Source organism: Bombus bifarius, unplaced genomic scaffold, assembly GCF_011952205.1.
Source record: "Bombus bifarius isolate JDL3187 unplaced genomic scaffold, Bbif_JDL3187 scf7180000008038, whole genome shotgun sequence".
In the NCBI taxonomy this organism is placed as follows: Eukaryota; Metazoa; Arthropoda; class Insecta; order Hymenoptera; family Apidae; genus Bombus; species Bombus bifarius.
In genome coordinates, this window is record NW_022884408.1 from 536428 (window position 1) to 552192 (window position 15765).

At 36.2% G+C, this 15765-nt stretch overlaps 1 protein-coding gene across 2 annotated transcripts in view; it reads left to right on the forward strand.

Moving 5' to 3' along the window:
• The window catches only part of LOC117207548 (furin-like protease 2), a 422104-nt gene that overhangs the window by 5868 nt on the left and 400471 nt on the right, over positions 1 to 15765 (forward strand). For both annotated transcript variants that reach the window (XM_033447856.1, XM_033447857.1), the window contains exon 2: positions 2582 to 3155. In XM_033447856.1, the coding sequence (XP_033303747.1) occupies positions 2961 to 3155 (195 nt within the window). In that variant the 5' untranslated portion in view covers positions 2582 to 2960. The remainder of the gene's footprint in view (positions 1 to 2581; positions 3156 to 15765) is intronic.

The following is a 15765-nucleotide window of genomic DNA, read 5'->3' on the forward strand; positions in this document are numbered from 1 at the left end:
GAAAAAGTATCGGACGAATATTTCATTGCTTTTTTCTTTCTTGATTTCTTCGCTAAGCTTTCTTCTTCTTCATTCTTCACTCGTCTTCTTTACACGCTATTTAAATTCGATCGTCGAAAGAAGTTCGCTGGTGCTCGGTTTTGCGCGAACAACCCTTTCGTAGAAATCTATTTTGCTGCTGCGAATGGGAAGAACATTGCCGGTGGTTAATTGCTAGAAAATTGGTAGATTCTATTCGAACGGTTGGCGACGTCGTTCCCTTCTTTGTGTGGCATTCGCGGAATCACGAGACGCTTATCAATCCTGGTTAATCGTTCCGCAATCTTGCCTCCCGATTGAACTCATTATCAAGTCGTTGCATTTTACGCGAAATTCCTGCGTATCATGTGCGTTCTGCAGATTCTCGCACCTTCCAATTTTTCACAAATAGATAAAACTAGTTTGTTTAATATTTGAAAGTTCGGAGCTACCTGAAACGTATTGGGGTTCGGTAGCCATGTTTAAAGTAATCTGTACTATACGCTATTAACGTTGTTTTTCAGAAATTTTCGAAAGAACAAAATGGCAAATATTGTAGATTTTCTCTTGTAGATTGGCATTGTGCGGGTTAAAAATATCTGAATCTTGACGTCATCGACGCTAAGCATAACGCTAAGTTCTGTCAGTGATCCGATTATGTACTGGTTAAGTAACGCTCTGGTTATTGGTTCGTTGGTGCGGTTCAACGTTTGTTCCTCAAAGTTACATGGTATTTGTTTAAACCGTTGCTTGTTCGCTTGGCTTGTACGAATAGGAGTGTGTATCTGACAGGTATAATATTTAGTGGTAGAAACCGTAGTAAATAAGGAACATGGAAAGCTGATCATATTCGTTAGTCGGCATTAGTATGTTGTGTCTATAAAAAGTATCTTGATGCTTAACGTTACGTACGAAGGCATCATACGTGGCATCGTGAGAGTTCTTGTCAATGTTCCGATGGGTAAAAGTGACTCGACTGCAATTTCTCTTCTTATATAATCCTTAAAAGCGACAGCCAAGTGTTAGTTTTTCATGGTTTTTTATTTTAGTGGAAACTTTCGTTCTCATTTTTGATGTACAGTGATCTAATTTCCATTAGAGACATAAATCATTTGCATATATTCGATCGAATATTCATACTTTGAAATTTATCCTACAAAAACAGGTTCATGCGGACAGGATTATTAAAAGAATATTTACAAGCGGGAAATTTAAATGTTAGTGAGGTTCCGCACCAGGATTTGATATGTTTGCGCAATGTTTTTTTTCGCTGCAAATGAAAAATGGTTTTCGGATGTGTAGCATCGGCTTCAGTGAACTGCGACATATGTAGATTGCAGCATTTATAAAATGCGTGTGGATAGTATCTATAGCAAAACTCCAATATTTCCAGCAGTTATACAAAACCAATTTCCCTCTGTAAGGTGTGATTTTGCAAAAAAAACTCGTTTTTTTTTTAGAATAGAGAATAACGTATTAAATTCATATTCTAATATTGAATATACGCCATTCATCAATTATTGGTACACATTTTATTTGCTATAGTATCTCCATATTTATTAATCGATTAGATCCAATCAGTTAAGTTGGTATATTAAATTTTGTATCATTTATTACTAGGTTTCACATAACTAGAATTTAATACTATGAAAATGAAATGTACATGATAACACACTGTCGTATATTGGAAAGTAAAGGCACGTGCCAATGGCCAATAATTTTTGTAGCCACTTGTGTTACTATTATAGGTATTTACGACTAATAATTTTTTCAATTATTTCTCTCGTGAAACTACATACACTTTTGGTATTCCACGCGTGCTGTCTTTCAAATTCTAACATCCGAATATTCGGATATTCTGTTTGTGATGATTCACCCGTTATCATGTCGCGTCTCTCTATTCCGATTCTATGGAGATACACAGAATCCAGAGAGTTTCATGGATGACTTTAATATAGTTTTCGAAATCCTTCGAAGGACGCTCTCTGCTCTGTACGTAGCAAAAGAGAACGTGGGCGAGAGGAGCCGAGACCATCGTGGAAACGCTTGATTTTATTGAGCCTTTTCTTGTATGTCTTTTGCGACAACACGAGTGACGTACAAGGAAACATTTTATTGATTTTCAATTTTTAAATTGCTGTTCCGTTCGTGCTTCTTTTGCGCGATCGTTTTAAATGCATTGTAATTCAAACGCTGACCGCCGAGTGTTTTGTTACAGGCTACTACAACATTGCTGTTATACGAGCTTCTCTCAGGGAAGTTTTTTTAGACATTTCAATAATACAGGAAGACTTTTAATGCTATATCAAAATTTTTATACATACCTGATATTGAAACGAGAAGTCGCGCATAAAAATTCTTTCATATTTTCATTAATTAAACTTCAGAAATGTCGATATAAAATCCAGCATGTGTACAAAACTCGGAGAGGATTCTTTTGATAATAATTAACATCGTTAAACCGCAAACATCCCGACGACATCCTTCTGGCGTCGTGACTTGAATGCTGGCCATCTTTTTTCAATCGTACTATTAATTTTCCCTCTCTGTTTCTTGGTTACAGATAAGAACAGCAACGACCGAAGAATTCAGAGTCGAAATCGTTCCGATAGTGTCGTGTCGCGTGTCACCATTTTGACCTATTCAACGTCTTTTTTTTCTCTTTATCCTCTTCCTTCGTGTCATTCGGATGCGGCGAAACATTCGTGGCAATGGTATACGGAAATTAAGTGAAGATTCTCCACTCCTGCTGGATTTCACGGGAAATTTCATATTCTCGAATTGCGTATTCTGCTCGTGGATTCTCGACGCTTGAAAATATTATAGTTTCGATAGGCGAATCGGAATTCGTAACGCGAAGTAACGGGGTAGAAAAAGTAAAGAAGTACGCGGTGTTTAAAGAATAGTAGTATAACATATCTTGTCCATTCGGCGACGACGAGATGATCATCGTTCAGGGCGGTTCGTTGTGCGTGTTGTTAGTGGTGTTGATCGGTGCTCTGTTGGTAAAGTCGGAACCTGGACCACGATCGCGACCTACGCCGATTTTCAGCAACCAGTTCGCAGTTTACATCCCGGATGGACCGGATGTCGCCGCAGAAATTGCCGCCAAGTATGGTTTCGACAACTATGGACAGGTGAGTCTCGATCTTTCTTTTTATATCTCGCCGTTAGCATGCTAAAATGGAATGATTGACTTTTCTTATGGGATGAGTAGTTCGCAAACCACATTGACCAGCTCCATAAATCGAAGACCAGAAAAGGGTGACGATGTTGCAAACAGTATCTCTCAAGTAGTCATTTACCTCGAAATTTGTCACTATTTTTGGAAAATTGAACATCAATCGAGTATTTGTTTAGCGAAATGAAATATCCGCTGCTTAATATTCTAATTAACTTTTACATCTGTTTGACAAATTTTACTGTAACGGACTCTTATGCGATACAATTTAAAATCAATTTTTGTTTGTCGACTTAATGGCTTTTGTAAATTTTATTTCCATTGAACGCGAAATGTAACAAATTGAGAATGCATTTCTTTCTCAATATTTTGTATATACCGCTGTTTAATAATATTTTGGCGATTTCAAACATCACGCATTTGCGAGACAGATTTAAAATCAAGATATAAACGAAAAACGCGATGATCAATGGAGCACTTTGAGAGACTTTATCTTGGTCGTCGTCTTTCAGTCACTTCAGTTTAAGCGGTCTCGATTAACTACATAATTTAAGCCTATTATTCGTGCGTGTTCAACTCAGCACGATTCAAAAACGCCACGATCAAAATTCATTACAAAAGTTTTGCGGTTATCGCCACGGATTGACATAGTTTTGATAACAGGTTTCAGGTTTTACTTTCGCGTGTTTCCAACTCGATGCTCGTGTTGTTTCGACTATTAAAAAAACTTACAGGACACTTTGGCCATTTCACAATTAAAAGTTTTTCTGGTAGTTACGCGTTACGCAGATTGCGATAAAAACAATCTTTCTCGTGATAACGTTCGAGCTGTAGAAGTTTTATCGTGGCTTGTTTCACGATTCGCGTGTACCAGTGTGAAGAATGAATAGCGACGAAACCAAGTTCAATATGTACTTAGAAATTTTAATGAAATTCAATACCAAAGGCTACCAATACTACTCCAAATATTTCTTACCTATGTGTGCGGTTCAAGTTTTCGTCAAATTTCAAAAATCTGTAAACTATTCAGATACTTGAACAAATTCTTACGTCTTCAAATTTCTCTTTCGAACTAAAAAAATCCCAACTTTCGAATTCTCGAATATTCCAGTTTCATTAAATATTAGATATGTAATAACACATAATCCGTATTATGAACGCAATGTAACATCGTGAAGCCCTTCCATTATTATCGTGCTTGTGATTTCATAATTTCCATTCATTCTATTTATAGTTGATGTTATGTGTTTCCAATGATAAACTCTTTCTATCGGTAGTTATCAGGAGATGCTAGGGAATAGTGTGTATAGCATTGCTCAATTTTGAGAATGTGTTCTGTTCGCCGCTATTGTTCCAAAGTAGTTATTGTAATAGTGTGGAAGTAGTCCCGTGGGAGGAATTAAGAGGGATGGCTCGTTACGCGGTTCTCAGAGACTTGGTGTATCGGTATTCGATAGTTTATTAACCTTGACCATTGAACTTACTTTAATCACCTGCACTTTTCTGCCAACTCTAATTATTCATCTTAATGCTGTTGAATAATCCATGATAGTCGAGAATCCCTTCATACGATTTACCTTCTCTTTACTTTATATTATTCATTCTTATTCCAAGTCTTACTACGAATCAGTTAATCGCTTCTCAAATATTATTTTTATCGCTTGAAATAATCTGTGTATTAAGAAATCGTCTATTTATTAACCCTGCAATCTTCGTTATTCTCTTGCGCCAACTTTATAAAGAAATTTTCGAAACTTTTTCAAACACAATGAAACAAAATTGTCAGTTAAATTTTATCCATAAAATTGCCGTGAAACTAAACTATAGCGCTGGTGAATGTACATCGACCAACGCAACGCGAGCAGCAACTTTAAACTTCGGATTAGTTAAGGTCAGACATCAGTTTGTTAAATGGAGCGGATAGGGCGAAGGTATAAAAACTTGTGCCGATAATTATTCCAAGGGAAGGACACTAATTACCTGCATTAGCTAGATCAAGGTTTAAAATACGGTTAGTTAAATACAGTTATAGCGAACTTTCATTATTAACCATTATGCACTACCAAACAACAAACATTTTTCTTCTCCTATTTTACGAATAATATATTTCGCCATTCAGAAAATATATAATACATTTCGGTCGTTTCGTTTTCGCACAGAACAGAATACAATACGAAAGTATTTAATACCGAGAGGACTGGGAAAATTCGTTTCCCTATTTTTTCGAGACACCCTATACGTTACATACTTTTACCACAAAAAGTAATAGCATTTTTACACGTGGGTGTAATGGACGCGTGCTATCACTGGATCACAGTGTCCTTTCCACGAGCGTTTCGCAAAGTATCGTTCGCGGCTCTCGATGACGATCGCATCGAAAAAATTTTACAGCTGCTTCAAACCAGGCCGCTGTTCGAACCGGAATGGTTATCGCCACCTAAAAGTCTCATGATCCTCAAACTATATATCACGTTTAGCCCCCATATAGCTACTACAAATTTCACGATTTGCATTCCCGATCCAAGCTTTTGCGATCGTTAAACTGTATACGATTTGTTGCTGAATGTTCTCTATGATACTTGATTTGAGTATTAAAAATCCTCTTTCGCAACAGTACAGCTTATTCGGTGGAATAACGATATAACGTAGAAATAACGACTTTAGGAAAATCGAGTTTGAACGCTTTAATCGTTATAATCGTTGCAATTTTGTAAGAACGTCTCATTAACTCTGATACTCGAGTTTTGCAACAGTGATAATAAAATTTCAAGACGTAAAAGTACTACACATATAATACAATTCATGAAACGTATCGGTAAGTGTTCGAATACTTTCGTCCGCCTGTATAGCGTGTAGCTATGTATAGAGTGTACGAATTTCACGATCTGCATTCGTGATTCTGACTTTTGTGACCGTCAAACTGCGTTCGTTTGCGGCTACACGTTTATGTAGCCACTGGACGCCGCATCCCTTTTCGTTGTTCGATTGGGAAAAAATTCATCGTGTCAACTATCAGGGGAGATATTTCGTGACTCCAACTAATTTGCGACCCTTGTTATGCCAACAACTGAATAAAAAACCATTTGAATTAAGTTTACTGCTAGCGTGAATTGCGTCCGATATTTTCCACCGCTTGTATCTTCGTCCATTTGTCAAGGTTTTTGGATGTTCCGCTATTCAATTTTTCGCTGCTGTATACCGGGCCAATCAGTCTGTATTTTGTGTATTTTTCTGCGTGCAGCACCTGTATTTAATGGAGAAAAATATACACGTCTAGAAAACGTATCTGTGGTAGGTTAATTCCTATAATTTGATGTTACGATAATATATAATAACATAATATGAATTCTTAATAATTAGCTCTGGTGTTACCTATATTAGTGATAGCATTTCGATAATTATAAGTCGATTTTGTCTTAAAAATTTGGGTTAAAAGTCTTAATTTCATTAATGATCTTAGACTGTGTAGTTTGTGATTGGAGGAAAATCATAAAGTAAAGATTCAAATGATCAGTAAGAGAATTAAATGCAGAATCAAATATCGCGACGAAGTAAAATTGACGTAGATACATATACAGAAAAATTTGTATTTTGATATCGTAATTCAAATTAAAATTAAATTTTATCATGATTAATCTTTGCCACTATTTAACCTGTAGTCGATATATAAATGTAACTCCACGTTACAAGACAACGAATTAATAATGCCTGAATTATTCATATCTCTGCTAGCAGTAGACGTTGAATTTTCATTATGCCTCCAGCGTAGTAAATATTAATATCTACAATTTCCACGCACTCAGGTAATCAAACCACCGGTACTATCCACAAATAATATTACGTTTACTATCATTTATTATTACTATCCTTACTATTATCCTCTCGATAAACCGAAAACCTTAATCTTCTATGTTCCCAAATAGGTGCATTAAACATTTCGCGTTCGATATACCAAATAATATACGAACAAAACAACGCCATGTTTTGCCATACTGTTAATAATTAAAATTTAGAGTAGCCATCTGTATCTTCGTTTATTTAATTTCGAAGAAACTTCTATATACATTTTTAAATCGATTTCTTTGTTCAGTATAATCATTCTAATCGTATTTCATTACAATGCTAATGAAATTTCAAAATGTTTCATATGCTTCATACAACATGTGGATGGAAAGTTACCAATGCTAAATATTGAAGCACTTTCGCTCTATTATGTGTCTAAATCTTCGTGGAACCACGATAATTTCCGCGTTTTCCACGACTCCTCGCGGCGTTTGGTGGAATTTCCATCATCTTGACTGGTAGAACCTGCACACAGGCTACATTTCTCCAGCAGCCAAAGTTTTTATCTCACCAGGGATGACGTACGGTTAAAGTATCCTTTCTCTCTATTTCTCTAGGTGCCCCGCTTCTTTTCGGAGCGTTTTATCGGCGCGATTCTTTTCCATGTTGAACTGCGCGATAGGTTGGCGAACAAAAGAACGAAACAAAAGGGCGAAAAAAGAGCGGAGGAGTATCGAAGAGGTAGAAGAACGGTGTGTTGTTGGGACGTAAATGCGTCATGAGATGGAAGTTTATTACCAGTTTCTGGCAAACGCGGCTTCTGTTTGTTTCGGACGCATCGCGATCATTGCAACGAGCTATGTTCGCGCTCGCGGTTCAACTATTTTTTTTTCATTTGTTCTCCGTTCTCGAGTTTTTCGTCGTAAATCTTCAAATGTATCCTAGATGGCTTTTTTGCGTTCGTGTGCTTTGTTACAGATAGAAAGTTTGCAGCTTTTTCACTTGTTGTAAGACGCACCTAGCTTCGAATAATAATTTGATTCGTGTGTTTGATTGTTTAAAACTACGCCGGATTCCGCTGACAGATGAAATTTCTTTCTCTCTTGAAAAAATCTACAACTAGATAGATAGATAGATGATAGTCCAAAGGATGCTTATGTACAATTTCAATGACTGCGCTTTTTCGATTCGTTTTTAATTGTCAAGCGTTCATCCGTAAAACTCACGAACACACATTGTTAAACAATAATCGACACGAAATATTTATTCTTAAGAGTCATTCATACTAGGAAATTTTCAAAGCGAAATTTCCGACACTCGCGTCATGGATTTTAAACATTCAGTTTCGAATGGCTACCGCGTAATCGTCGGTCAGCTTGAAAAATTGTGGACGGATGCAGGAATTAACGCGAAAGCGTGTTAAATGTAGGTTTCTTTGATCGCGCGCTGCGTGGTTTTACTCTCGGTGAAATTTCGTCACATTTTATCGTCAGTGATTTGACTCGCCCTTTTTTTTGTATTCCGCGGTATTTATTTTGTGCAGTTTTGAGGTCAACGAGTTTTGTGTTATGTGACTCGTTTCGACGATTGACGACTCTTTTGGGGCAACGATATCGATAGTTTGCTGCTTTTTAACGTTTAGGTCGTTTGTCTTTCGTTCAGAAATTGTTGCGATTTTACGATTGATGTGTTCGTTACAAATCGTGAGTGTAAGAACGACATTTTTACGATAAACAATCGATTTATTATCGTAAGACGACTGGAAGAAGCATTTTTCTTTCAGAAATAAAAAGTAAAGCTTGAAAGTAATAGAAAAATATTATTTTATCTTTTATAAGTTAATTCAACTAATTAATTCAATTAATAACTAGGAAACTAGCTAACAAATAACTTACAAAAATACAATGATAAATATCGTGGTATGTATCGTTTTAATCGATAACAATCATGTTTGCATTCTTTATTTCGCGTTTGCATTAAATTTCCGTTTATTTATGTTATTCTATACTCACGGCGGAGAAAACGGAAACGAAATGAAATTGGTATTCACGATCGTCGATTTGTATTCAAGCTTTCATTTTATTGTCCCTTCTAAAAGACAAAAGATGAACGATTTACATTGATCGTCAAAGACTTCTGATGATTCACGAGTTTCCACGTTACAATGGAATTGTTTCCTTTGAATCTCTAAACTTTATATCATCAGATTTATGGAAATTCGAAGTCGGAACGTTTGTGGATATACAGAATGCAATTAGACGAATATAAAGATTGTATTCAGCGTTTCATTCATGCAAATTTCTCTTCCATTTAACGGTATGGTAATAAGTAAATGTGTACTATAAAAGCTACGGTCCATCTGCATTTTGTTCTATGTAAGTTTTATTCTTCTCTTAAACTCTGTTGCAATAAATAATGAGAAACATTCGAGGTTCTATGGATCACGAACGTTGCCTAGTAACTTTACCCGTTACTGGCTCGATCCTTCTTTGTCTATCGTAGCAAAAGGAGCTGTGGACAGCTCTCTAGATGGGAGAGGTCTATCTAGAAGGCATTGGATATCTACAATCACCGTATCCAATATGGTGGGGAATCGATTTAAACGTGTTTTGATGGTCGTTGTTGCTATATAGGACGTTGGTACGGCAGTGTGTCTCGTTTGCTCCAGAAAAGTTCACTCGTGGATATAATATTAAGGCGAGGCCGTTCAGAGAAAGGATTTCGTGTTTCTCACGTGTGGGTGCCGCCCAGGTATCTCGGCATACCTATTTGTCTACATTTCTCTTTTATGCTACGCTTTATAAGACCCTTCTCCTCAATCTAAAAGATATTATTAGGGAAATTTTATGAATCTTATAAAGTTCTTTATATTATGAATTTACTATTTTTCTAGCTAAAGGATTTAAAATTAAATCGAGCAGAATCGAATTTGTAAATTAGAGGTTTCTACGTGTTATACCAAAGATCGTTTATCGTCTATCGTTTTATCTTTCTACAAATGCAAATTCAACGTAAAGGGAGAGACGGTTATTTTTCCAAGCAACAATGACGAACGTGTTCAAACGTGCTCGAATATAAACTTAAATACTGGCACTTTTCGAGTGAAATTCAATAGTTAGAATAGCATTACCCAGGGGATAACCCAATAAGCCAAAGTGCAGGCACTTCGCGTCGAGAGCGAGAGTCGAACTGCGCAACCGTTGCGAAACTGTTCCTCCGAGTCGAGTTTTAAGGAAAAGAAAACGAAGGAAACAGGAAGGCGATACAGACTGTATGATTCCGGCGGCCATCTCAAACGCTAAAATAATTTCGTCCGAATTACACGCGGATGTTTTATAACCGCCTTGAGGCTAATGGTAAACAGGTGTTCGTACGCGTGGCTGACGAACAGAAAATAATAGAAAAATGTAACGTGATATTTCCTAGCGTGGAAAATGTAATAATTTTCCGAAGAAGCTTCACGTCGACGAGTATTTACTGCAGCGATGACAACTTGGTAGGTTTTGAAAGTTTACAGAATTCAATTCATAAAAGGTACAAAGAACAACCACTTTTACGTTAATAACTCTAAGATCGTAAATTTCTAATTATTATTTAATTATTTTGCTAATTTTTAAAGAAACTGGAGCATGATCATACCGTTTGTGATTGGAAATGTTCTTGTTAGATTTTGAATGGATTTGACATTTAAGCTATGAATGACTATCTTGAAATTTGATACGGATGATTCCTATACCATAGAGTTTATGGCCTATGGTATAGACATAGACCATAGGCCACAGGATCTAATAACGACCCTGGGTCAGGGAATTCGATATAGATAACATCGACATTATGGAACTCGATAGTCACAACTTTGTGATTACGGAACCTGATACAAAGAACGCAAATGCTATAGAACTATATATGTATAGCTACGTCGAAGATCGTACAGTATTTTAGTAGAGAAATTCGAGTATAACGAAAAACAATATAAAAGGTGTTCTCAAACTGATAATGCAATTCGGAAGCTGATGCATCGATGTACGTAAAAGAGAATAAATCGAAAGTGTACACATAATGATATCTTTTTGTAGGAATCTTCTTTTTTGAATAAACTGACGTTGGATCATGACATTAACATTAGAAATTTGTTTACAAGTTGTATATGTTATGTAATAGCATTCGAACATTATCGAAACTGGTTTGGTATCAGCATAATCGTGCATAGGACATCATCGAAACAGGTTTCGGATTGAAGATCTTTACACAAATACCTCTGAATTCATTAAAGTCTGATATACGCTGTCTTTAACTTATACAATTTTATAATCGATAATATAACGAGTTATTTCGAAATTTTAATCCTAGCATCTCGTGTAGATAAATTCATGTTCGTTAGAATTCGATTTCTACAGGACGTTTCTTTTAATTGAAAACGGTAGAATATTTCAGGAGAGATTAAAGTTATCAAAGAAGTGTTTTAACAAAAGTTGTTTGGTTCGAAAAGGGACATCGCATTACGCAAATTGGTTTTTTTTGCATGTCGAGCAGTGGGGAAGATATAAAAGCGACGTCATCTTTTTAAACGGAATCATATATTTCTTAATATATTGATCGATCCATTTCGGAATTTTTTATAAAAAATATTCATCTATTTATACCGAAAAACTATTAGATTATCAAATATTTTATCTTTAATTTGCCAAATTGAACGATTTAACGACGCGCAGCGGTATTATTGTATTTACGTTGTCTTTGTCTTCCACACGTTACATTTTACAAATTGAAGTTAAGATACCTGCTAAACTAGTCGTTTCTCAACACAAATAGACTAATAGGGAATGTGAAGATAGATCGATTAATGTATTAGGTTGTCCGAAAAGTGTCTTTCTTTCGCAAACGTGTTTTTTACAACAGTGCACCTTCATACAAACATGAAACCAAGTCTGTGAAATGTCGCGGTGTTTATCTCAACAGAACAAAATGGAACATACGTAATTCGACAAAATAATATAAAACAAAAAACGTTGTGCGTCTATTATTTTCTCATAAAACGAAAGAAACTTTTCGGACAATCTAGTATTAAAAAGTATATGGTCCGTATAAAAAAATAAACTTGGCTTGAAAATCTCCCCCGCTACTGAATCTGAACAAAATAATTTACCTTATTATAAACAACTTTTGTTAAAACATTTTTTGATAACTTCAATTCGTTGCGAGATATTCCACCGTTTCCAGCTAAATACCCATAAACGTTCACACTGTTCCGTCTTCAAGACTCATATTTCTTAAACAACAAAATACTATCGCGAATCTCTATATTCTCACGAATCTCAATTTTCGTTTCCAAAGTTTCGGATATTATATCAAACAACTTACGAATTATTATTAATATCATTTTTCAAAATAATCGATGTCTGGCTCTGTGACTATTGTGCTCTAAAACGCAAATAATCTATTTGTAAGTTAAATAATCAAATATTTATTATCATAAATATTTTAATAGATTAATATAAATATTTATTATTTAAGTTGATTAATAACTACTTCCGTATTTAATTGTATTTTTGTATCCTATTACACTTGTACATGTTCGTAGGCTTATACACTGTTACCTACACACACATATCCGCGTTTGTTATAATTAGCTACCCTTGTTAGTTAGTTATTTAATCTTCGTTAGCTGATAATAAGCCAAATCCGGACTGGTTATCGTCACCAATTTCTACCTCTCGTAGATAGCACAAAAGAGTTCAGTTGGAAACATAGAACGAAATGAAACGGATTTCTGGCGTATTTCACCAAAAGAAATCGATATACTTAAATATGTTACGTATAAAGAAATACGCAATATGGTACGGACAGTTCCTTCGCAGGTAGAGACGCAAAGGAGATCTAGGGGTCAATTTTGTCATTTTTTTTTAAATTGGGTGTCCAATTCTTTCCGCTGAATCTCGATAGAACAGAGAATTCAGAGTATAAAAGTACTAAGGACGCATAAGATTTTCGACAAGAAGAAAGAATTGGGAAGCGGTGATTTATATTTTCTGGTCGACTGCTCCGATGGTGTCGATGTTCGTGAGAAGTCGGGGCTTGGTCGGTTGAAAAATGTTTTTATTTCGTCGTTGGGGAAAAGTGGAGACCGCGAAGAGAAGGTGTTCACCCTTGGCTTGGAGGTGGATACGCCATATAGGTGCCGGATGTCGGATTTATGCCTGCTCGACAATTTCCGCGAATCGTTTCACCTCGACAGACCGAGGAAAATCAGTTTTCTTCCACACGAAAATGTCAGGACAGCCGACATGGAAATACTTGACTTTCCCTCGAGTTTTGCCTCGACTCCTCTTCCCTTTCTCTGTTTCGAATCTCCTTTCTATTTCCCGCGAATTAACGTCGTAATTTTATCCGATTACAAGCATTCTATTGAAATTAATGGCGAATCATTGTTATTTTTGGTCTTGGAAAAAATCTACAGCTGGTTTTAAATAAATTTGTATACATCTATGGGAAATTTCAAGCGCAAAAATCCATGGAATATATAAAATGCTCAGTGTATTATACTTGTTGTAATAACCGCATTTTATGACTAAAAAGCCAGTTCGAAATTTTCAGTTTCTGCACCGGTACGAGATAGGTACAAGATATCGCGCAACAAAGTCTGATTAGAAGTATGCAAAATTGAATTAGTTGCGCTTATTAAAAAATAGAAGGGAGCAATATTTTTATAATATTTCCTCGTTAGTAAAGAACTTATTACAATATCTTGCTGTTTTAAGCTTGATTGCGACATAGTTAAAAGATTGCAAAGAAATTGGAAATCCTATTATGTGTACAGCAACGCCCAGAATTTTAATTTCAGCATAACAGCTAGCGCGTATTTGTGTGCACGTGTACAACCGCAATACCATGAAATAGCGTGATGCAGTTAAAAATAATATCGTTACGCTTTCCTGTGTAAAATCATGGTATCGCGTTATGCCACGATTTTATCGGGAAAAAATTCTCGGCCAGCTTGTGAACTGCGTCGATATCACTGTTACCGAGTATATAATCGCTATAGTTTGCGGTTTGTAGAAACGAAAATTCGTAATTAGTTTAAACCAATGGCACAATTTTAAATGTTTCCGTACTTTTCTTCGTTCATTTTTATTCGCCTTATTCATTGAAAAACATATGCTTTCTATGTTTCTTGATTTTTCTCAGTTTTCGTGTTACATACTTGATGGTTCAATATGAAATAGTTGAAGAGGCGATAATTAATAGTTCATTACAGTTTTGTAGTCAAAACATTTTCCAGTCTCCCGTTACACGGGATTCTACTGTATATCATAGTACACAAGGTATTCTAGAAAATGAATCGTCAGACGCGATCATTTACACATTTCACCCACGTCTACAAATAAACAAACATTGACGAACTACTATTCGCGAATCCCGTTACCGCTCAAACGTCATCTTACCGTCGAACAGAAATTTCAGCGTGGACTCTCGAGCAGAAACTCGTCACGTGGCTGTGCGTCTGTTGCGTGAACAGGCCTCGGTATTGGTTGCTGAAGGAAACCGGTAACTTCAGAACCGACGGAACCCGTTTACCAGCGATATACCGTTGCACAGATGCGGCTCTGCTCTCTGGATCGAGAGCATGCCTATGTTCGAGTCGAGCAAAAGAGAACACAAAAACCACCGCAGCAGGACTCACCGCACAGTCTCCTCTCCTTCTTTCCCGACTTTCTCCTCGTTCTTTCACCCTTCTCCACGCTACTCTCGATTTCTTCTTCGTTCCCTTCTTTCTGTATACATACTTGGTTTTGCCACTGGCATGTTTTGATTTGCGTTTCTGTTATATATATATATATATATTTTTTGTCCAGTTGGTTCTGGTTCTCTACGTGAGCTCTTTTTTTGAATGTGGTTTGATTGTATCATATTTTTTGGTTCCTTCTCTGTGAGTTCACGCTTCCTGATTCGTGTTCCAGAGTACTACATACTTTTTGCATTCAGTATAAGAGTATCGAAGAGTTTTTTTCGATGAATTCTTGAGTTAGTTCTCTTCTGTTCTTCTTTGTTGAATGCTGCGTATTGCGTCTTTCTTCCTTTTTATCTTTATTTAACATCGCCTGCCTTTTATGCCACGATTTCTTCGCAGTTATAATATGTGATGGGCTTAATACTTACTGTTTTAACGTTGAAGTATCGTGTACAACTTGTATTGAATAATTCCTAACATCTGCTATGATTTGAAATTGAAATCAGGATTAAAATTGATCATCGTCACACGTGCGGCCTACTTTCGTCTACTAACACAATTTTGTCTTTTCGCTTGCCACATTGAGGTAGATGTACCGTGTGTGAATATTGGCATCTTTGTTTGAATATTATATTATTCGATGTGTGGTCATCGATAAACATACGAAATTTCCTTACATCAAAATTTGTCGAATCTATCTGACTCTATTTTATTCTATCTCTATTTCCCTCGTTGATGGGTTTCTTTCGTGGTTTCTTTCCCAATGTGACCAGCGGTGTCGTAACGAGACATCCAGTCCCATAGGGAACATATTCGAGCATAGTCGTTGAAAGAAGTTCACTTGTACGCGAATCCGGGTTAGCCATGGTAATTTCAAGAAGTGTTACGTTGATTGTATTCGAGGGAATTGCCGTCCTCTGCAAGAATTACGGTTCCGAACGATTCACGATTCACGATCGGTGAGTTTCGTCCAAATATTCGGAGCTTCTCTTTACTTTCTTTTCTGTCCATTTAGCTACTTAAAATTCACCTTTGAATTACTTTTATTTAATTT